The following is a 24,469-nucleotide window of genomic DNA, read 5'->3' on the forward strand; positions in this document are numbered from 1 at the left end:
AGAGTAGGTTACCTTGTGCCACTGAATGGCTTGATTGATTACAAGTAGTTCTGCTTGGAATACCAAGCAATTAGGAAGTAAAGTGCTCGATCCTTAATGAATCTCTTTTCCATTGAGATAAGTCACAAATGCAGAACCAGTTCCAGTGGATATCTTTGAACCATCAGTATATATTTCTATTTCATGTGTTGCATAATATGAAGAGTGCATCCATACATTAAGGCAGGAGGAGAAAGCTTGTTGAAGCAAGTTTTAGTTTCATAGGAGTGGGCAGGGAAGTTCATGGAGGAGACAGTGATGTCATTTCCATTTGCAACAAGATAGTAAGATACAGCATATGCCAATGAAGATCACTGGAAGCTTTTTGCTCAGGACTTGTAGGGACACAGTTGAGGCTATTGAATATGATTGAGTCAGGAGCAGAAGTGCTCTTCCTTGGCAGTTTGCTGATGCTGCTTGTTGCAAGATTGTTGGCTGGGATGCCTCCAGATGGTTGAAGCATTTGTGATTATTGAGATAAAGAGAGCATTGTAGATGGGATCAAGTGCATTGTGTTTGAGTTGAGAATGTGATATAGGTTTCATCCAAATTTTATTTTTCCTCACATATTTTATGAGGAAGTTGTGTGGTGTGACGGGTTAACGAAAACCACATTTTATATGTAAAATATATCAAACTGTCACTCTTAATAGATAAGCAATAATAACAATATCAATTTATTATCTTTTATGCAAACTTACAATATTCCCCTTCATGTATCACTTTTCTTAACAATAGTGAGTGAGTTCCGGGTCCAGCACGTGGACAATCCATTTGCATTGACTTAAATTACTACTTAAAATTAAACTACCTCTAGATTAATATTAATGTTAGTTAAATTGGGGAAGTAAAGGAAGATAAATTTCGTTAATTCTTGGAATTCCTCATCTCTTTATCTAGCACTTGGGGTACCAAAGGTGTCGTTTCATAAGAGTAGAGACTTTATCATCTCATCAAATAGATATCCTTTTTATAAAAACAGGAANTAAGAAAAGCGATTATGATCTTGCTACAGTGATTGTGTTTGTGTATTGATAAATAAATACATTGGTTTTCTTTATTTTTTGTGTATTCAGTATACTGTATTGAACAAAATGATTATGCAGCCCATGCTTGTCATTTTCTCAGTTATCTGGCTCACTGTGAAAAAAGTTTAATGACCCCTGCATTAAACAATATGCAGAAACGTTATTTGAAGTGAATAAAAGATAGTATAGTGACAATGTATGTAATTTACAATAATTCACAACTTAGATTTGAAATCACATGTACAGGTATGCATGAAAATACTTGTATGCTGACTGAGTACCACAAGCTTTTGATAAAATCTAGCTGCGTTAAATGCTTNGACACACGGTCCTGAGAAAAAACACCACGCAAAAGTGCCAGTGCTGCCAGCTAAAACACACACACCAACAAAAAAAATATTGGAGTAGCCCAAGATATAGCCAAAGGTTGCAGCACCACAGCACTAGCAGAAATTTAAATTTGCTGACTGGAACGCTTTCAGTTGACTGGCTTTCGGATAAACAATGCTCTACTGTAATAGGCTTTCTTCATCATTCAGAACTTGAAAGAAGTAATAGCAGTGGCGAATCCTGACCAAAATTTTTGGTCAAGCTGAAAGTTATAATAAGAATAATAAAGGAGCATTAAACCAGGGTCACCAAACTATGGCCTGCCACTGCACTGTACCACAAATGAGCTAAAATATAATTATTTATATGGAATATCATAGTTTGTAGAAGAATTTACTATNTTGTAAAAATAGGAATGTTAATCAAATAGCTTGCAAATTAAAAAATAATAGCTCATTTAAAGTGTCTTATTAACACATTATTGTTAATATAATAGAGAGATGATGGTCACACAACTCATTAAGAAGCCTTATATGTTTTACATTGCCTTCCAAGTTGAGGTGCTTTATCATTAAATGTTCTGATTGTAAATTTGAACAAAACAGTTTTTTGAATTTACAGTCTGAAAAAATCTCAGGATGAAACTTCTTGGCATTAATATAAATAAGATTAATATGCATTAATATGAAATAAGATTTCTTGATGAGCTAAATGACTATTGTGTTTTCTATTAATAATAATACTATACAATCTGACAAACAGTAGATTTAGAATATTGTATGGATCAAAAATTGATTATAGTTATTAAAACAAAAATGTATGATTCTAAGTGCACTAGTAAAAGTTATGAGTTTCCTAAATTTAAATTAAATATTTTGTGACAGATCTGTTAAATTTCACTGCACAAATTTCTGATACACAATATATTATCTTAATCTCTATAATCAAATAGCTAATGAACAGATAATTATAAAAGAATAACTTTTGTATTTGATTTTTTGAATGCAATAAGATTTAGCAAATCTTGTTATCTTAGATCTACAAAAAAAATATCATTACAGTACCATACAGCATTATAAATCATTCTTCTAAATATTTTGATAATTTACACATAATTTTGCATAGTTGTGTATTTTTGCATTTCAGTTTTACAAAATAACTGCGACAAAACTGGAGAAGTAAGCAGACAAAAGAAACAGCACACCTTGTATAACTTCAGCAAAATATTTATTTGACCAAAAAACTTTTTAACATTATTACATTACTAATCGTATAGTAATGTTATAAAATTAATTCAGATTAAATATTAGTTTATAAAAATTCAAACTGGTTTCTGTAAATTAAGGGAAAAAAGGGAAATTTTCAATAAAAATGCATAAAACTTGGCTGAAACTTACAACACATACTGTGTTAAAGCTCTTTCAAGTTCCTGCATGTTGAAGAAGGTTTATAGTACAATAGAGCGTTGTTTATCTGAATCAATTGGGGACTGGGGTTGTTTAGATAACTGATTATGTACGAAAAACTATATTAACCTATCCCATGTTAAAATTTTTCTCCATTGCATGTTGCTTAGCATTGAATTTTCGTTGATGTTAAGCCTAACGAAAATTTTTATAATAATAATTGTGGCTATTGTATCGTTAAAAATTGTTTTTTTGTACAAACAAAATAAATATATTGAAAAATATAAAAACAAAAAAAAATTATACTTTAGAAGTTAATCTAGTATCAAAAATGTTTGATTCAGCACGACACACGGTCCTGAGAAAAAACACCACGCAAAAGTGCCAGTGCTGCCAGCTAAAACACACACACCAACAAAAAAAATATTGGAGTAGCCCAAGATATAGCCAAAGGTTGCAGCACCACAGCACTAGCAGAAATTTAAATTTGCTGACTGGAACGCTTTCAGTTGACTGGCTTTCGGATAAACAATGCTCTACTGTAATAGGCTTTCTTCATCATTCAGAACTTGAAAGAAGTAATAGCAGTGGCGAATCCTGACCAAAATTTTTGGTCAAGCTGAAAGTTATAATAAGAATAATAAAGGAGCATTAAACCAGGGTCACCAAACTATGGCCTGCCACTGCACTGTACCACAAATGAGCTAAAATATAATTATTTATATGGAATATCATAGTTTGTAGAAGAATTTACTATGTAGAAAAAATTAAAATAAGTGTAAGTAAAAATGCCAGAAGTGGTCCAATCTGACTTTTGCATCTGACAGTAATGTAATTTTTGGCGACTTTGGATATCAGAGTGCTTTTTATGTAAGTACCTGCAATGAAGTTTTTAAGAAAAGCGATTATGATCTTGCTACAGTGATTGTGTTTGTGTATTGATAAATAAATACATTAGTTTTCTTTATTTTTTGTGTATTCAGTATACTGTATTGAACAAAATGATTATGCAGCCCATGCTTGTCATTTTCTCAGTTATCTGGCTCACTGTGAAAAAAGTTTAATGACCCCTGCATTAAACAATATGCAGAAATGTTATTTGAAGTGAATAAAAGATAGTATAGTGACAATGTATGTAATTTACAATAATTCACAACTTAGATTTGAAATCACATGTACAGGTATGCATGAAAATACTTGTATGCTGACTGAGTACCACAAGCTTTTGATAAAATCTAGCTGCGTTAAATGCTTTGAATAACATCATGTGTGCACACTTGTTTGTTGCAACAAACCTCCACACGAGCAAGCGATCAAGTTCCCGCAAGCATCACACTGACTTAAAATGGCTAGCTGCTAGCTGTCAATGTAAAAGCTAACACAGATGATAAAAGAGTTTACACATTAGAATAAATTATTATTGGCATATTTGTTCTCATACAAAAAGTACATTGACAGTCAAAACTTTCTCTTAATTAAGCATACGGCGCATGCTAAGCAAACCCAGAGAATTTGCCCCCGAGTAATAGTAATATAGTAACTATAGTAATAGGCCTTCTTCTTCAGTTGGAACACCAAACTTAAATTAAAATAGAACACAAAGAACATTCTAAATACTTTTCAAATACAATGGAAAATAATTTAAATGAATGTAAAGAATACTAGAACACTTATACAATTCAAATACAATAAATATACAAAATAAGTAAATACATTGTATAATCAAGATATAAAAATAATTTTATGTTTGCTTGTATTTCTGAAGAGGGCCTACAGTAATAACTCAAAAATGTTTTTGGTTGAATAAATATTTTGCTGGAGTTAAACATGATGTGCTGCTTTTGTCTATTTCAGTTTTATTCAAATAATATTTCTTACTTTTTAAATTTTTATTTGCACTCATTACTAAATTTCTGGCTGTAGTATTGGGCATAACTGATATATCAGCTACTTCATTTCTGATATTTAATTTATCAATCAATCAAACATTTTTCTGATTATAAATTGTTACACATCCAATTTGCTGCTTTATTACAGTATTTATAACACAAACAAAAATATAACAAATTAATAATTTTTAAAATGTAACAGAAAAATTTCTGTACATATGCTTTAAGTCTTTTGAATTATTCTACTTTGTTTCTAATAATATAAATGTTTCTCTTTATAATAAATGTAATTAGTTATAGAAGTAAAATGAAATTAATTTTTGTATATGATTTCAAAGCTAAAATGTTTCTAGTACAGTCAAACTTGTCTATAACAGAACCTGAAGGGACCAAACAACTTTCCATAGTAGACAGGTTTCCGCTCTGTACAGGTTACCTACTATAGGTATCCCTTGATTAAATTAATTAATGTGATTGTGTTAACACAACTCAATGTTAACACATATATCATTCAAATACAGTGGTACCTCAATATTCGACTGAACAATTACCACCTGCTAGAACAAATTTTCAGTTTATAACAAATATTTTTATTTTAACTTTAATTTTTTCATTCATCTGTAAAAAGTTCTCTAAGATAAAAATGAGTAATCAATTTAAAAATAAAAATAAAACCTTACAGCTGCCTATCTTCATCAGACAAAATTATACTCAATTCAATTTGTTTTCTTCTTAAGTGAAAAAAAAAAGAACAAACTGCATGCAGAACACAATCATCAGCATGTTTTACAACCATTTCAAGTGGATGAAGTGTTTCAACAAATCTTAGTGTGTCTGTGATACACTAAGATTTGTTGTAAATTTATGAGTTGTTATTCATCAATCTTTAGCAATTTCTTCCTGCAATTTCTCTTCAACAACTTTTGGGGCCTGTACATTTTATATCCTTTAGTTCAAAATTTTCTGAATGAAATTTTCACAGCCACATTTGACATATTCAGAGTTTACAAGCACACTGTATGAGTATTTTTTACTGTTTGTATAGTATGATATCCATTAAGAAACTTAAAAAGCTTGCATAATATGATATCCATTAAGAAACTTAAAAAGCTTGCATAATATGCCCAATGTGCATTTCATCTACAGACATTTCAACTTGATTTTATTCAAATGAAATTTGATGTAAAAAAGTTTAAAATAAGTTTCAAAACAAGGAATACAATTTCACATTAGGAATAATGTGTTAAATTTCTCAACTTAACATAATTATGTGATGTAATTATGAGTAAAAACGGTTGTTAATAAAAATACGCAAAAACTTTCCATTCAAATCCCAATAAAATTACTGTAATACAGTAGTCATATTTTGCTATTCTTTATTGGGTATATGTATTTTTCGACTTTTTTTATGATTTATACATGCTAGACTTGTAAACTTCTTGTTAAATTTGTGTTAAATCGGATAAAGATACTGAAAAATTCTGTTATACGGCTTAATTTTTCTTTTTTTTTCTGCATTGGACAGGTTCCACTATATAGAGGTTAATTTACATTACTTTTTGCAAAAAGTTCAAGGGACTGAAGAAATTTTCTGTTAATGACAGGTTTTTGCTATATACAGGTTCCATTATAGACAAGTTTGACAGTTTTATTATATCTCTTATATTAGCTACACATTTAATAAATATTTTAATGTCTAGTTTGATTAAATATATGCAGAAATATATAGTTGAATTTAACTAATTCTTTCTTCTTTTTTAATCCTTTCAGTTTGGGTGTGGTTGCTCGTTATGGAATTCCACTAATAGTAAAAAATCTACAATAACCATCCAAATTATTTTGATCAAAATTTTTTATACAGAACAAAGAAATTTGTTTTATAAATTTTCGGTACTCGATAGTTTCTTAAATATATATTAAATATATTTTGCAAAATCATCAAATTTATTTAAATAAAATTTGTTTATTTGTTTAGACTAATTGTTCAGTTTTTTTTTTCCTTATAAGTTATCATCGGGTTTAACAACTTGATAGAAGATTAAAAGAATGTAAAGGTTGAATTTTTTAGCAAGCCCATTATGGATTTGGCCAGGCGCAGTTCAATATTTAATATTGTTCCTGATCAGCCTTGATAACTTCCTGAAGCTTCTATCAGCTTTTTTGTGGTATCTAATCACTTTTTTCTACTTATTGATATACGGAATGAATCCTTCAATATAATAAAATCCTTCAATTTAACCTTATATACAATTGGAAAATGAACCATAATCAATATCAACATATCTGTTCAGTTCACTGTTCAGTGTAATCTCTTCCTACTTTCAGTGCCATGTTTGCTCTATCAGCAAATATTCAAATTGTTTTTTGTTGACAAAAATTCTATTCCATGACCTGAAAAATGTATACACTAAGAATGATTGTTTTTTCCCACTGGTTCTCTTTGCAAATTGTTCTGAATAGGAAATACTTTATTAATATATTATACAATATATTTTATTTTATGAAAAGTTTATTCATTTATATATCAATAATAGAAGTTGTAAATTGCACTTCTCAAAAACAGTGCTGTATTTGGTGGAAATTCATACCCGGATACTCGAGAAATTTACTTAATGCATGCAATGGACATTTCAATCCAAAGGCACAGAGTATTTCCAACTTTTACAAAATACATATTAATTAATTATATTTTTTCCAGGATTATTTACATATTTACACTGTAATGATCATACAAAAAAGTTTTTGGGTCAATTTAATCCCTTTCTTATATTCAACCAGAGGCAGATGATATATAACATGAAGATAACAACAATTCTTGGATCCACCATATTGGATTTTTTGTGTGATGATTATGATGCTCACATGCAGTGAAATATCTATGTCACTTGTTTCAATTATAAGTTGCAATGTCATGTCATGTCAAAAAAATTTTTGATGTGATTATTATATATATGAGAACATCATAATTATTTCATTGAACTATGAAAACTATAAAATATATATTATATACAGTAAGACCTCGCTTAATGTGGGGGATGCATCCCTAGACGACAAAGCGCTAAATGAAACAGCATTAAATGAGGTCATTTTAACATAGAGTAAATAGGGATAGGGAAATATGCAACCAAAAATAAAAAAATTTTACTTTAATTTTAAGTTATTTTTATATTAATCTGTATACCAATATATATTAAATAACACACAAACATATGCACACAGAAATGTATAATAATATATTAATTAGTTCATTTTTTCTAAATTAATAGTTCATTTCTTGTGATGAAGGTCCTGACTTTTCTGAAATTCTTGTTTTTTTTGCAATAAAGTTGTGAAGTTTCATTTGTTTTTTTTTTTTTTCCTTAACCAAATGTCAGTAGCAGAAGATCGCATCCAAAACACCTCATTTTTCTTTTGCACTCCTTTCAAAATCTAGATCATTCACTACAATTTGATCAACGATTTCAGTTATCATTACCAAACTTTTACTAAAGAAATCTTTAGAGATATTTTTTGGGTTCTTTGTTTTCAGAATCACTATTTTCCAGTTCTACATGGATTCCTTGTTCTGCCAGTTCTTGAAGGTTGTTGTTGATAAGACTCTCACCAAAAACCATCAGTAACTCCTCAATATCCTGTTTGTCTACATCTCCTAGTCCTGCTGTATCGTTAGGTTGAGTTTGATCAACCTAACGATACAACGATAGGCTCTTCTCATTGAGAATTCTTGAATACCTTCAGCCATAACTTCTTCCACACTTTGTGCATTTATCAGTTAATTCTTGCCAAGCGAAGCCAATATTGCCTATGGTATCCACGATGTTATATTTTTTCCAAAATGGCAACAAACAAACATAGTTTTAAAGAAAGTACACCTTTTTCTGATTGGTTTGTGTTCATAAATAATTGTATTATGTATGAATCAATAAAATACCATGATAATTTAAATCAGCGTAAATTTTGAGCTTTTAGGCTTTGAGCAGACAGCATTATATTGAATAAAAAAAAACACACAAGAGGTTGTAAGCACAAAGCTTATATGCAACATAATGCAATTGACGATTTTTGTTATTTTGTAAACAAACCCTCCAAGTGATAGTTCATAGATGGATAGAAGAAATGTTCATTGGTTCTTTAGAACTAAGTCATGAATGATGTCATGAGATGGTTGAAGGAAAACAGTCACACAACTATACATATAACATCTCATCTGTCATGTTGAAAGTAATGACATTAACGGGTTTGCACTAAGCTTTAAAATGCTGCAACACCAATACTTTCTTTAAATGTGTTTTCAACCAAATGGTACTAAAACAAACTTAACAAGGTTTTTATGAAACATCACAGCCACCGTTCCCCCTTATATGAGTATTTACTCGTACATATTTTTACAAAACACCAAACAGTATAAAAATTAAATCCAAGAAAAATCAAATATTTTTACAAAACTAAAAAGAATAACATCCCATTTACTTAAAAATCAAGATAAATTAACTTTAATGTTGATTACGTTCATGCAATTTCCTTTTAAATAAAAATTTAATTATCTAATTAACACTATCTTAATATAGTTAAACCTCAATTTAACCCTGCGTTAGTGCACTGAGATTTTTTTCGTCATTAGTGCAGTGGGGCGTTTGTCCACCCCGGCATTTTTTTGGGTCCATAAACCATGTAATAAAAATTCATAAAGATTTACTTATTTATTTGGTAAAGGCATGTGTCATTATACATATGATTATATTCAGGTATGATTACATATTATATTAGTACATAAATCCACGAAAATAACAAACAACATTTATCAAAACTCATTACATTAAATCTTATTATTAAACAAATAGTAAAAATCTAAATTGTTTTTTAAGCATTTTTGTCACTCTGATTCAATAGCTGACATTGCACTTTGGCACTCAGTGCAAATGACAAGCAACTTGCTATGTTTGGTATTTTCTCAATGTGTTTATGAAAGTCAGCCATTTTGAATTAAAATAAACTTAAATTATTTTTATTCACATTGATTATTATATCTATATTATAAATAATAAATGTGGTCACATTATAGTTATTTTTAAAATAAAAAAAACCAAATAAATATTTGTAAAATTTAAAAAAAATGTAATTAATACTGTGGGGTGTTTGGACACCCTACTGAAAACTGTTGTTTTTCTCTTACTGGAATTTCTGCAGCATCGTAGTAATTTCTGAGCATGCTCTATACATAAAATCATGAAGCTACTGAAGAGGACACAAATATTTCTTGCAAAATCTATGAATAGTGCAACTTTTAAAACGTTAGGGGTGGCGAAACACCCCACTGCACTAGCCCAGGGTTAATGGATTAATTCAGGTGAGGAGTGCCCATTAAAGCCATTAGTCTGTTATATAATAAAGTAGGTTTTTGTGAATGCTTATGTTAAGCTAACTAATTTGCTAAATTTTTTTTATCTCCTTTTACTTATGTAGATATGTAATTTTAATTATACAAATGTATGTATGAGAAGTTTAATTTCACAGAAGTTTTCTATATGTATTATTTGCTTTTGTACTCCTTGAGACTGTAATAAACAAATATATGATTTAAATTAAAATAAACAAACAAACATTTTCTGGTAAATACTCTTTAAATAGACGAGAAATTTTGTCCATTAAATTGAGGTTTTACTGCAATGATGTTTTTCATATTGGAAAACTGGAGATTGCATATATTATAATCAAACTGCAGCTACATCTAATTTAAAGTGTGTAGCCTATCTCATCCGTGTAACACATAGGTTAACTAATTGAACAAATAGGATAATTAAATGAAAAATTAAACTGTGTTATGTGGATGAGATAGGCCACACACTTGGAATTAGATCTAAATAATACCTAGCTACGGTTTGATTGTAACATGTGAAATTTCTAGTTTTCCAATATATAAAACAATATCATTGTAGCATAAAGATTTGTTAACTATTATACAAATATGCCTATGGAAGAATTTGAGGATATAAAAAAATAAATAGATGCAGTTCAAGCTGACTGACTACTCACTTAAAGGTGAATGACTACAAGAAGGTAGAAGTGTGTGGATGTCTTGAGAGATTGCCCTCTGATGATATCAAGGATGTTTTGATCATCATCACAATAATGTTCTGTTTATCACTTTCCACTGCAAATAAACTTTTGACAAACCAATTGAAAACATTACAAATTGCTTTGCCGAGACACTCAATAATCTAATTTGTATTGAGTAATTGATGGTCAATCCAGAAAATAGTCTTTTTAATGTGTTGGCAGCAATTTGCTATTAGGTTACTGACACTATGCAGGGAAGGATACTTAACATGATAGTCCATAAGGGACGATTATGTACCAGTCAGGTAACAACTAAAGTCAATATATAGGTAAGCAACCAATTATATGTTACATCTCTATTATCAATATTTTAGTAAATAGTTAATAAACATCATATATCACTGTATAATTGTACACTGCAGTGTATGAGTTTTCTGTATTTTGAGGCTTGTTGATTCACATATATAGTAGTTGCTTAAGTTAGTTTTGCATAATTGATGCATTTTGCTGTATTATTATTTTTTCATTGGTTAATCAAAATGTCCAAGATGAGCATGTAATGTGCATTGATGAATTTCCATCTAATGCCCAGTTCTTTAAGTTTTTAGATTTTGCTCCTGTTTCCAGTTTGGGCTCCTAATGAACACAGAACTATTTTTCTTGTTTATATAGACTAATGAACACCAACTTCATTTTCATTCTGGTAAGTATTTTATAACTTATAAAATTGATTTTTTAAAAACTTACAATGGTAATTCATTAGAAAAAAAAATAATTAAAAACAGATAAATAGATTAAATTATCAAAACTGTTCACAAATCATTTTTCTTGCCTGAAAAATCAGACAAGAAAAATTATTTAAAAAACATCTAAAGTGTGAATTTTCTTGATACTAATCAATGATTAGAAGTGTTTATAGTTCTTGAATGCTGATTAAATTATTCAAAATATTAGTTACACTACCTAAATTTTCTCAGTAGAGTAATCAACTTGCAAAATATATTAGCATAAATGCATGAGATTGAAGTTATTATTATTATTTTGTTTTTAAGGCTTATGTGTCTATATAATTTGCTATAGTAACAATGTTAAAGATTTATTTGCTTCCAGAATTTTTTTAAGAAAAAGAAGTCATTTTTCAATGCATGAAATTTGTTAAAACATAGTTTTTGCTATTTTTTTAAAAATTAATCAGATTTTGTATCATAATGACATAAAACAGTTTGTTAGTCGGTTAAAAGAGTAAAGGATTAACCTACTGTTTTTAGGAAGTGGGTTCAATCAAATCCATGTTGTAGCCTCAGAAATTTCCAGTCAGATATGTCAGCCAGTCACTGAACAAACTCATTTGTAGTTATTGGGATAATAATCAAAGGGATAAATATGCAAAGTATTCAGTAAATTCTGATTTTCAATCATAAGGCTTTTTTCATTCATGGATTCAACCAAGATTATCACATAACCTTGGCTGAATCAGCATGATAAGATGAAAATAAATCTTTTAGTATTCACAATGCAGAAAGTTAAATTTTCAAAGTCTTCTTTTGTAAATTGATGACAAGTTTCAATTCTTAAATCCATTTAATACAGCTATAGAATCTAGAATGTTTTTATGCACGTGTAATATACAGTATGTCCCTAAATGATTGGTATAACAAATTAAAACTGTATTGAAATAATTATTCAAACAATACAGTTGTAATATCATTTGAAGTAAAACTCAAAGTTTTACATACTCTAAAAGATGGTCAATGTGAGCTTCACTTGTGACCCAACAAATGTTTAGTTTGTAATTGAATTCATCCCCATACTCTCTTGTATTATGATTTTTGGTACCCCGACAGATTATGGCAATTAAACACTAGATGCTGTACAGTACAATGGTTTTATCATTATCCATTTCATCTTACAAAGCCTCACAAAAGTTTTTTGTTTAGAGCAATTTCTCAGATTCTAATTTGTGAATCTTTGTAAATTTGCAGGGTTTTATGTTAATTAGTCTATGTAAACTTGCCCATTTTTGGCATCTGTAATTCACAGTTTCTTTACCCCCACTGATTTTCTTGGACTTCAACTGAAAGTGATCACCACTTTCCATACAGCCTTTTCACCCACACAGGGAACAATCATTGCTTCTCTTCTTACAAATGCATCGTTGGTTTTCAAAGTTACCAAAACAACTCTGTATTGATGACTCAAGGATGTGGATCATTGCAAAACAATCATCTGAAGGCGTTGACCATTGGTGCATGAATTTGTTTTGCACACTCAGTCATGCGAAAGCTCTTTTCTACAAGATACACCATTTCTGAAAACCATGGCAATAAAGATAGGTAATATGGAATTTTTAATGTTATACAAAATAATAAAGAAAAAGGAAATGTTATTTATCAATTTTTATTTTGCACTAAATTTTTTGAATTTATAAATTATTGTTTTAGTATAATCTGTTCAATACAAATAAATTAAAATTTTAGTTTTTATTTACAATATATCTTTTATACATAAGATGTTGAACATTTTGAGAAAATCTTTATTTTATTTATTCAAAATACCAAAATTTGATCATTTATAATTATCCAAATAAAATATTTTTGTAAATAATGTACAATAAGGAAATGTTAAATGTTAAATTAAAATTTATGTTTTGCTAGTTATTAGATCTATTGAACTGCCAAATTGTGTAATGAATATAAAGATAATTGTAAACCAAATTAAGAATTTAGTATTTTGAGAGGATAAAAATACTTAATAGATCTAATATTAAACAAAACATTTGAAGAGGTCAGTTCAGGAGGCTGGTTTTGAGTTACCAGACATTTTGGCCTCTGTGTACACATGCCCATCTTTTTTGTAAAATAGTACATAATTAGGCTGGACATAAATATATATCGCAAGCATTCAAATACTTTGATGGTAGCACAGGTTTTTTTTTATATCTCAAAACATAAACCCACAGACTTTCATCCTTCTTGAACTGACCTCTTCATTTAAAATTATACAGTTCCTCTCTGTTATAATTGTATATGGACAGACAATCTGGTCATTTAACTTTTAATAAAATTTAGGATAAAATTTTTCTGTAAGATTGTGCAGTCTACAATAAGATGATAATCCGGTTTTGATTGATTGAAATGTTTCTGAGCTATGGAGGAAATGGTGGACTTAGAATTAGAGGCAGAAGAGATGGCTAATATATAACAGAGCCATAGACTCTGTTATGCATTATCTTGTCTTCAACTTGTTATGGAGAAATAACATAAGAGGTAGCTTGCTTGGGTTTTAAGGCCTTATTGTGATGTGGACCCATCCAATGGATATGCAAAGAGATGGATGATGAATTGGTCATAACCAGGAGGATGCAAGGGACAAAATCAGCTTATCTAAAGAGTAATGACAATGGATACATTGAAAGCTAGGGGATTAGAAGATGGTGCTTGGTATGAATTCATATAATGGAGAAGAGGATTACAGGGCAACATTTGATTAGTGGAAGTGCCTTTTAGAAAATAGTTGACATGAGGAATGGAAAATGAAACCAAAACCTAAAATAATTGTGAGAAATCTGAAGTTTTGAATTTATTATATACAAAACATAAGCATATGTGGATGTTGTTCCATATGTATTTGGAAGGTATTTGGTGCACAAACAAATACAAAACGTTTTTGAAATTTTGATATTGTCTGGGTGGCAGAACCAAATGAGAAAAGTAATTACTGAAAGTTCGTGATGTACAGTACTAGTAATTGAATGGGGAGAAATATAAAAAAACAAGTTGTCAGAATAAACTAAATATAAATGAAATAAAAGATTTGTATCATCAATTTAATTCCAGAAGACAAACATTCAGCTCATGCTATTTGATTGACAAAGATTATAACTTTGTTTCACTATCTGATGCTACTGATGATATTGGGAATGCTCTAAAACAAAGAGAAAATTACACATTATCTGTTGTCATATAAAGTGACTGCTAATCTTAGCAATCAGAACAGAACACAGTTCATGGAAGAACTGATCATCATCAGTTTTATCAATAATGAAAGAATTTATTCTGTAATGTTCAATATCTAATATCAAGAAATCTAAGTATATATGTTCTAATGTCAGTTTGTTTGCACAATTCAAACAATATTTTCTTGTGCTCTTCATATACCAGAGAGTGAACTGTATATAAAATGGATTAATTAAGGTAAGTTTTTGTATTTAAAAATGTAAATTGAGGTTTTTTTTTAATATAAATATCACATTTTCACAAACTTGATTAATAAAAGGCATTATTTATTTTTAGTTTGTTAATAAATTAGTTTCTCTCGTCCAGTCAATTTAATTCGATGGACACGAAGATATCACGTTCTTCATCAACATTGCTTCCATCCACGGCAGAGGTTCGTTATTAATTTTGATATTTTTGATGCACCCGGAGAAAAATGTTGAGTTGTCTTCTGAAATTTAAAAATTTTTAAATAAATTTCTGAAATATTATGTAATTCATGTTATCAGTTCAAAAATATTGATAAACAACTTATGATTCATACAATTTTAGAAATGTCAAGTTTATTCTATTTTACTGAATTACTGACAACTAACATTGTAAGGATCAAAGTCAGTGATTTTGTTAATAATAATAATACTAGAGTCTGTCTAGAGTGGAAAGAAAAACTATAATGCTATTAAGAATTAATCTAATTAAGTAAATACAATGTTCACATCCATTCCTAAATTATAATCTTTATTAATCTTAGACTTTGTTTATAATATAATAGGTTTGTCTTTTAAATATGAAAATGTTACCTGTGAATCCTCCGATGTAAATATTTTGATTTGACTCATCTGGGTATTGATTCCAATTTCCTTCCATTCTAATTATTTCTAAGGCATTAACTTTCATAGAAAGTTTGCCATAAGAATAATGAACATTAACTGTATGCCATTGATTGTTACATGTAGCAAATTTTGAAGGAAACTCTTGAATTAACTCTATATTATCATCTGCAGAGACTTTCAGCTAGAAAATAATTTGTAAAATATAAATTATTATTATTATTATTATTATTTTTAAAATTGTTTATAAAAATTACAAATGAATTTAAAAAAATTACTTTTCCTTCTTGCAAATAAAGAAGAAGATTTGGTATTTTAGAACCAATCCTCATCAAAAGTCCATCCATTTGATTTGTTTTAAATTCAAGATGAATATCTAATGGCTGTTGATTTTTCTTGTAAGAATCTAATTAATGAAAAAAAATTTTTATATCTTGCATAATGAATGCTAACATTTATCTAAATTAAATTAAAAATACATTTTATCGCATAACCCTCAATTAACACAATATGTTCTTTCCGAGGAATATTTCTATTAAGTGAAAATCTTATCTCTTAATAATAGATTGCGACCTAAGAATACACCCAACAACTATGTAAGTGTGATATTTCAAATGCATAGTCCAAATTTTAATTCATTCAAATTTAAACTATTTTATTGGCAGATTTATCCCTATCAGTTTTATAAAGTTTGTAATTTGAGATTTTTTTGACTCTTGTCATTTGTTTATCATCATGCAAATGCTACTTGGAAACACTTAAATTCTTATCATAGTGATGTTAAATTAATGAAGGATTAAATTACAATGGCAGTTCAACTTCTGTCCAGAATTTCAATAATGGCAATGGAACTGTGTATGTAACATAGTCCCAATTTATGTTTCTTTTTCTAGATACTCTCCTCCATATACTGACACTTCTTCCATTGTTGCTAAAACAATGGAAGAAGTATCAGTATGCCTGCAGTATAGAAATATTTTGACTGGTGTCAGAGCATGGCCCTGCACATGATGGAGGTAATCAAATAATTATCTGACTTAAATATTTTATGTTTAAAATGGAAATTATGTGAAATTAAACCTGTATCACTGTACTGTCCTCCACGGGTACCTCCTTAATGTGGGGCGGGGTTTGCATGCCCTGTGAAGTTTAGGGCTAGGCTGGCAGCTCATCCAACTGACAAAACCCCAAGGCAAGAAAGGCCTAAACAGAAGAGCCAGACTAAGTATACCTATTGGTCTCATCCAAAGGGCTGTAAAACCAGGCATGAAATCATGGTAAACAGAAGATATAGTGGTCATATAAATGCTACTCCATCCATGGCAGCTAATGCACCAATACTAATGAATGACTAGGATACTAATGAAAAATGGACTACTGGCCATAAAACAATAAATAAGCAGTCAAGGAATGGCAACCAAATTAAGAAGCAAATTAAATCAAAGAACAAAATCCAATTTGCTACTTGGAATGTAAGAATAGCATGGAATACTGGACAAAAAGAAGTCATTGCACATGAACTACATCACTATAATATTTCTATTGCAGCTTTGATGGAACTACAACTAACTGAATCAGGATCCCCAATATGACAAAACAATCTTGTACTATTCTGGGGAATTAAACATCAAGAGGGAGTTGATTTTGCAATAAATAAGGAATAATAATATTGTACTATCATTTCAACCATTCTCTAGCTGCACTGCAGTCTTAACTTTAAGAGGAACTGTACAAACACATATCATCAACGTATATGCCCCAACTGAATTACATGCAGACTATGATAAAGATTACTTTTATGCACTACACAATTATAAGAAACATTCAGACTGATCTCTAAAATGGATATGATGATAATAGCTGGTGATTTTAATGCTCATATTGGAGCAGAATTCCATGGATGAATGCCTTAAGAAATTTTGGCTATGGCAAAATAAATGATAATTGAGCTAAACAGCTATCATTTGTAGCCTCAAATGGACTAGTAGTGGGAAACAGCCTTTTCCAACACCCACTTAAACATCAGCTTACCTGGTGTGTCCCAAGTCAGTGCTGATTTGAAATGCTAAATTCCACTCATTCCTCAAAGATGTTCAAGCTATATACAGTGCAGATTGCAGATCTGATTACCACATGTTATGTGCCACTGTGCATCTCAGACTAAAAAGAACTGCTGAAAAATCATTTAAAGACTCAAGATACAACTGGTCTCTACTTAGCCAAAACAACATCAAAAATTATTTCAGTCAAAACTAGCTAATCAGTTTGAACAACTTGAAAATACAGAAGATACAGAAATTGATAAGGAACAAATCACTAAAATTATCCATGAGAGTGCAGTTGAAATCTGCCCATAACTACAAATTTGGAAACAACCATTGATATCAAATGCCTGTTTAGATCTCATCAACCAACAAATACTGTTACCATCGATGCTATCATGCATGAAGCCTTCAAGAATTGACAAGGGTTCAGTTTAGCCCATCAAATTTATAACTGATTTCAGGTATGCAGATGATTGTGCATGCAATTTATGCAGAATCTGATGCAAAGGCAATTGACATACTTAATTTGATTGCCCAATCATATGGCCTAGTCGTCAATACAGAAAAACTAGTTATGACCTCTGATGGCTCACCAACAGTTCATCTTAATAGAGTCCAAATCGATCAAGTCAACAAATTCAAATATCTTACTATATATTGATGCCTTATGCTGTCCCTATGATTTGGCAGGAACTTCATAATAACACCAATGATATAAGTCATGCAAAAGTAACAATTAAAGGCTTTACAGCAAAATCAAAAAGCAAGATACAATATACCAAACGGCCAGAAGCACAGAAACACAGGTGGGATAATGTATTAATGCCAGTACTGGCCCCACCACTGAATTTCCTGGTGATTCAGAAGAGGAATCTGATCCTGGAGATGTCTTGCCAAAATGACAACAAAATCCTGATGAGCTCCTATCGGAGTCCCACAGAAGAGCCACAGCTCATCAGTCTCGACTGAATGATTAATTAACTATTTGGATCTTTGATCTTTCAAAAAGAAAGGTTCAACTACTTGCACCATGTCTCCAGCAGTGGAAACTTTTGGAGAAAGAGGTTATGGTGTCCTGCTATAGAAAAAGGGAATCAGGAAATGTGAAATTTTTACAATGGAGTACAATCTCGTTTCTTGCAATATCAAAGTTCAGCCTTAAAGGATTTTGCTGCACAATGGCAACAAACATCTGTCTATTCCAGTTGCTCATGCTGTTCACGTGAAAGAAACTTAGGACAACATGAAGATAATGCCGGACAAGATAAAATACAATGAGTGTAAATGTAATGTGTGTGCTGACCTCAAAATTGTTGCAGTGTTAACAGGTCTTCAAGGAGGATACACTAAATTCTGCTGGTTTTTTGTGAATGGGACAGTCAAGCAAAAGAACCAGTCACTATTTGGTAAAAATGTGGCACAGCAAATGTACAAAGTCAGAAGAATATTGCTTTTCCCACTCTGGTGGAGAAAAACTAAAATCCTCTTACCGCCTCCTCCTCTCATCAAGTTCAGTTTTATTTAAAATTTTGTGAAAGGTTTGGACAGAGAAGCAGAAGGCTTTGCTTAACCGAATCAAAAGTTTTCTCATCTGAGCAATGTGAAAATAAAGGAGGGAATTTTTGTTGGTCCCCAAGTAAGACAACTTTTGAAGTATCCTAGTTTCAAGGAAAAACTCAAGCCAGTGGAAAGGACAATGTGGGACATATTATAAAATGTGAGCAAGAATTTTTTTAGGGAATGTACAAACTAACAACTATAAAAAAATTATGGAAAAGTTTGGCTCTGACAAGATGCACCTGAACTTGTTGATCTATTGCAAATATAGCCAGTGCTGTAGTGTTATGACCTTTTGCCAATGATGCCAAATGCTCCTTTAAACATTGGTTGAGTGGGCAGGTTGTGGACCCAATGTACTGCAAATTATGGCTATCCCTGTGGTCTGTAACTGGAATAGTATATACTCATGGGAGTTGTAGGTCACTTTGATTAAGAATTTTAAAAATCTTCTAAGAGTATACTATTAGATTGCACCTGAAGATAATAGAAATGGTATTGACTCTTGCTATTTCTTTGTAAGTTCATTTGAGTTGTTCAATGAGACTCATTGACTTAAAAATACCATAATTATTGTATTGAAAATGTTCATTTTTCATTAACTTTACATTTTCAAACTGGACTTTTGGTGTTTGGTGGATGTTTTAACATTTACAGTCGACCCCCCTATAACACGGTAGATACATTCTGATTTTTATGAAATCCATTTTCTACAAGTCCTTAAATACATGAGCCAATCACAGCCCAGCACATATGCAGTTTACAGACTACGGCTGTTTGAAAGGTTTCTTCCGTAAAATTAATCGATTCTAGACTAGTTCAACTCAACATTTCCAAAATACACATAATTTTTTTTGGAAATAATCCATATAAACTATGCTGTAAACAAAAAATTGTAGGATTACTTACCGAGTGTGCACCGTTCGACAACGGCATTGCTTAAGCTTGTTTTCGTCGTGGAGCGGTGCATCCTGATAAATTATTTTTCTGTGAAAACTTTGCTGAACTTTGGAGACATCATTAATATAAATATAATTTTTATGGCCATTAAATAATAAATGGTTTTTAGTAGGTCCACTGCTCGTTTAAACTCAACAGTTTGTGCAATATTCGCTATTGATCTAGATTTGACCAATCTTGTTGCGACATGAGTCGGCAATGACATTTTACTGAATTATACGAGTTTCTTTTAGCGTGTTTATACAAATATGGTAGCCATTATATAGGAATCCAAACTATATGAACCCGTTTTATAGAAAGTCTACCGTACTTACCAAATACAGCATAAGCACCATCATTAAAGTATGCTCCCTGCTCAACGGAAGAAATACAAGGACTCGTTCCATATGTAGGATCTTCAGGAATTTCTCTGTATTTCTCATTAACGTGTAAATTTCTTATACATCCTTGAAATTTCTCTTTAACCTGCAAATTTAGTTTGTAATATTATTAACATATACATATTTGTTAATTATACTTAGTTCATAACAGCAAATTATACAAAACTCATTAGATGTACAGTACAGTCAGACTAATATAGTAAAAATATCATAATTTTTAAATATTATAACATATTGTAATTTACAATGAATTCTACATTATTGTACTGCACTTTACTATACTAACAATAGAAGCAATGGTACAACATTAAGAATAAAATTTGAATGTACTGTACAAGGCAGTAAATCATGTCTGAAATGTTTACAGGTGGTTTGAATGTATATGTTGGTGTCCATTCTCCTCATGGATTAGATTACAAGTTGTTGGAAAACTAGAAAGAACAATTTAACAGACATTGTTTCTAGTTAAAAGTTGTATGTAAGAAAGCCAGATAGTAAAAATGTCAATTTGCAACCATCTGAGGAAACTAGGTTTAAGTTTGATCTTTCACTGTTCAGTGCTTCATTATACATATGAAAAAAGTTTTTGAGATTAAAAAAAAAATAGTTAAAAAGTTTATAAGATTGAGGATTTAAATCTCATGTTTGAAATTGTTGCAAGTTAATAGGTATTGTTGTTTGAAGGAAAAAACACTAGATTAAGAGCAATGTTATGCATCACCATGACTAATAATAAATAAATTACCAATTGTTTGCTGAGCACTGCATTCTTTACATTTCCAATATGCAGGATATTCTTAAAATTGAACCGACGATTAACTTCTACTTCCTTCTCTCTGCCATCCAATACAATCCACATTTGTCTTTTGCTTTTCCTAATTGCAACCTATACATTTAAATGATTTAAAAATAGATTAATTTATATCAAATTTAATTAAATTTTAAAGTAAAGATGTACCAACACTATGCCAATTTCCATCATTAACTATTCCTACTAGTTGAAGTTTGATTTTATCTTGTTTTGTTAATAAATCTACTACCAAGTGATTCTTTTCAATCATTATTGCAAAATGATGTTTTCTTTTGGTATTTTGGAGCAACAATATCAATCCATAGTTTTCATATGTGCGAAAATCAAAACCTAATGTAAAACTAAAAACACACAAAATCAAAAACATATTTTAAAAGTTGAATGATATTCAAAAATTTACTTACTCCCGAGAAATCTCTCTTTTTGCTAAATTTACATGTACAAATCCTTTTGACAAACCACCAAAATTTACAGCTTTCTTTTCTATATTGTGTGGTATGTTTTTAGCACAGCTTTCAGTTGGATGTGCTAACAGAAATTGTGAATTCAGTGCTGTTGAACTGGTACGCCCAATCCCTACTCCTTCGAATCTCAATGGTTCATTAAAATTTAATAATCTACAAAATAAAACATAAATTAAATAAATAAATATGATATAACAAGTTATAACAATTCTGTACACAACTAACTTGTCATTAAAAATGGCATCTTTAATGGTTCCATGGAAACGTGGTCGTGATGATATGTCTGAATCAACCTCAAAATCTGGTGGAATTCCTCCAAAATATAATCTGCCTTCACTTGTTGCTTCAATATCTCTAATTCCTTTGGGAAGTCTGAGATGGCTGACTTCTTCGTCATCAATTCTCATAGAAATACTGATAAAATAATTATAAAAAGCCTTAAAATATTTGATATATATTTCAAAGTACTATTATCAAAAATATGGGTTTGAATCCAATCTAGGACATAACAAGTATGATCTGAACCTACTGGTTTGGCTTTAGACATGTATTTTTTGTTTATGATGTTATATATTAATATTTATATGTTAGATGTTTGTTTACTGATATAACTCTCCTTGTTCTTTGGCATTATCAGTCTTTCATTATTTGGAGTTTCTAATTTTTCCCGATTTGCTTCATTTTACAGGTATACCTTGACTTACGTCGTTTGTCAAAAAAGTATATGGAAAAGTAAAAGTCAAGTTTAAGTCACTTTATTTGACTTTACGTCTGTCTGCCATAAATATTGAAGTCGTAATATCACTAGAAAAGCGTTTAAAGCACATAAAATCATATTAAAATATATATATTTACAAGTATGTACTGTATTTACAGTACATACTTGTAAATAACCCCCAAGTNCACTTTATGGGCGCTTTGAGATATATGTGCTGCCTTATAGCGATGATGGAGGAGCACACACAATCAATTACTTTCTCATCCATTTCCAAACTGAGCCAGTGCTGAACGCCGAGCTAACGCGCGTTAGCTTGGCGTTTAACGCACGTTGAAAAACGCCTAGTGTGTACAGGGCCATACTTCAGATACCTGTACTCCTGGACAATTACTGCACATATTAAATTTTGTATTTTTAACTATCTTAAATAAATAACAAACAAAACTTTGTCTTAATAGAAACATAGGTTAACATTGAAAGTTATAGTTATTTGTCGAAACCGTGTCTTCTTTTTCTTGTTTCTTCTGATATGTCACGACTTGGTGCATTTATAGACACTTGGCAAATAATTCCATCACCTACATTTACTTCTTACAGAAACGCGTTTCGGGCTTTCGCCCCTCTTCAGTCTGAAGAGGGGCGAAAGCCCGAAACGCGTTTCTGTAAGAAGTAAATGTAGGTGATGGAATTATTTGCCAAGTCTCTATAAATGCACCAAGTCGTGACATAGAATCAGAAGAAATTGAAAGTTATATTTTATTTATAATTCTTTAGTTGAAATGTTATGCTTTAAATGCACTATAAACATTTTTGATTTCTTGAAGGTTTGGAAATTGTTTTTGTAATAAAATTACTCTTTTCTCTTTATGAAAATTACTTCAAATATATATTAATAATTAAAATAACATGCAAAGTTATTATGTATCAACTTACTTTCTCTTTCTTTTAATAAGTGTCACTGTATGATATTCTCCATCATTGATAGTAACATCAGATGACATTTCACTAATATCGTTACCGCTATTAACTTTAACTTCCAACTTTCCATCAATAATTGCAATAAAATAATAGTGCTGAAATTTATATCAAAAATATTTTTAAGTGTAATTATAAAACATTTTGATTATTATGATAGATAAGAAGCAAAATTATATAACCTTTGTTATTTTTAATAACCATACCTTTTGCCTTATAAGACACATCACATTTTTTACATCAATTTTTTGGAGAAAATATCCTTCTTAGTATAAGGTCCATTCTAGTTTTCAGATAGATTTTTGTGTACAGAAGTGCATTTTATAAGGCAAAAAATACAATATATTTAAAAGATAAATGGCTATTGTACATAATCAAGATGCTTAAGAATGAACTGCACAACTTTTGATACACAAGATATATATATATGTATTTCTTTATTGATTTAGAAATAGATAAAAATGTTTCCATATCTATTACTTACCTTTTGTCTATTGTCTGGACTTCTTTTTCTTTCAAATACTGACAATAATAGAAGAGCATCTTTTTGATTTGTTTGAAATGAAAACCCAAAACTAGAATCTTGAGGTAATGGTTGACCTTTCAGTTCTAAATATCCTGTTCCACGAAAGCTTGCCACTTTAATAGACTAAATTTTAAAAAAATAAAAACATTTTCATAGTTTAAAAATACTGTGATCTAGAAATTATGCAAACATATACAAAATGCCACTGAATGATTTGAGCTACGTGGAGATACTAACAGTCACTACGTCAAACCCTAACCATGATAATTAGACAATTGTTACTAATCTTTCATTCTATAATTGAAATTGAAATTATTTATAATGTATTTTATTAAAGTAGATAGGGACTTTATGTCTACACTGTACAGTTTTATACAAACATCTCCAACCCGATATATAATATAGCTACAACCAACAGACTGCCGAAAATCTATCGGGCTAGTTTTATGCTAATTATAT

At 30.2% G+C, this 24,469-nt stretch overlaps 1 protein-coding gene across 1 annotated transcript; it reads right to left on the reverse strand.

The window, feature by feature from the left end:
* Window positions 1-15,034: 15,034 nt before the first annotated feature.
* On the reverse strand, window positions 15,035-24,372 carry LOC111639317 (laminin subunit alpha-1-like). The gene is made up of 10 exons (XM_023385169.1): window positions 23,969-24,372; window positions 23,443-23,582; window positions 22,017-22,205; window positions 21,732-21,944; window positions 21,479-21,668; window positions 21,262-21,402; window positions 20,451-20,601; window positions 15,853-15,980; window positions 15,545-15,758; window positions 15,035-15,195 (listed from the first exon to the last, which is right to left on the reverse strand). The coding sequence occupies exons 2-10, from the start codon at window positions 23,508-23,510 to the stop codon at window positions 15,077-15,079; spliced, it is 1,413 nt and encodes a 470-aa protein (XP_023240937.1). The 5' UTR covers window positions 23,511-23,582; window positions 23,969-24,372; the 3' UTR covers window positions 15,035-15,076.
* Window positions 24,373-24,469: the final 97 nt, after the last annotated feature.

This window comes from Centruroides sculpturatus, unplaced genomic scaffold (assembly GCF_000671375.1).
Source record: "Centruroides sculpturatus isolate CEXI.00-Female unplaced genomic scaffold, Cexi_2.0 scaffold1174, whole genome shotgun sequence".
Taxonomy (NCBI): Eukaryota; Metazoa; Arthropoda; class Arachnida; order Scorpiones; family Buthidae; genus Centruroides; species Centruroides sculpturatus.

Excerpts from the sequence above, each read along its gene's own strand:
- LOC111639317 (XM_023385169.1), bottom strand. The coding sequence starts at position 23,510 with ATGTCATCTGATGTTACTATCAATGATGGAGAATATCATACAGTGACA. Across the intron at positions 21,945-22,016 it reads GATGCCATTTTTAATGACAA|ATTATTAAATTTTAATGAAC; the intron begins GTTAGTTGTGTA and ends TTTATTTTGTAG. Across the intron at positions 20,602-21,261 it reads CAGTGCTCAGCAAACAATTG|GTTAAAGAGAAATTTCAAGG; the intron begins GTAATTTATTTA and ends CTAAATTTGCAG.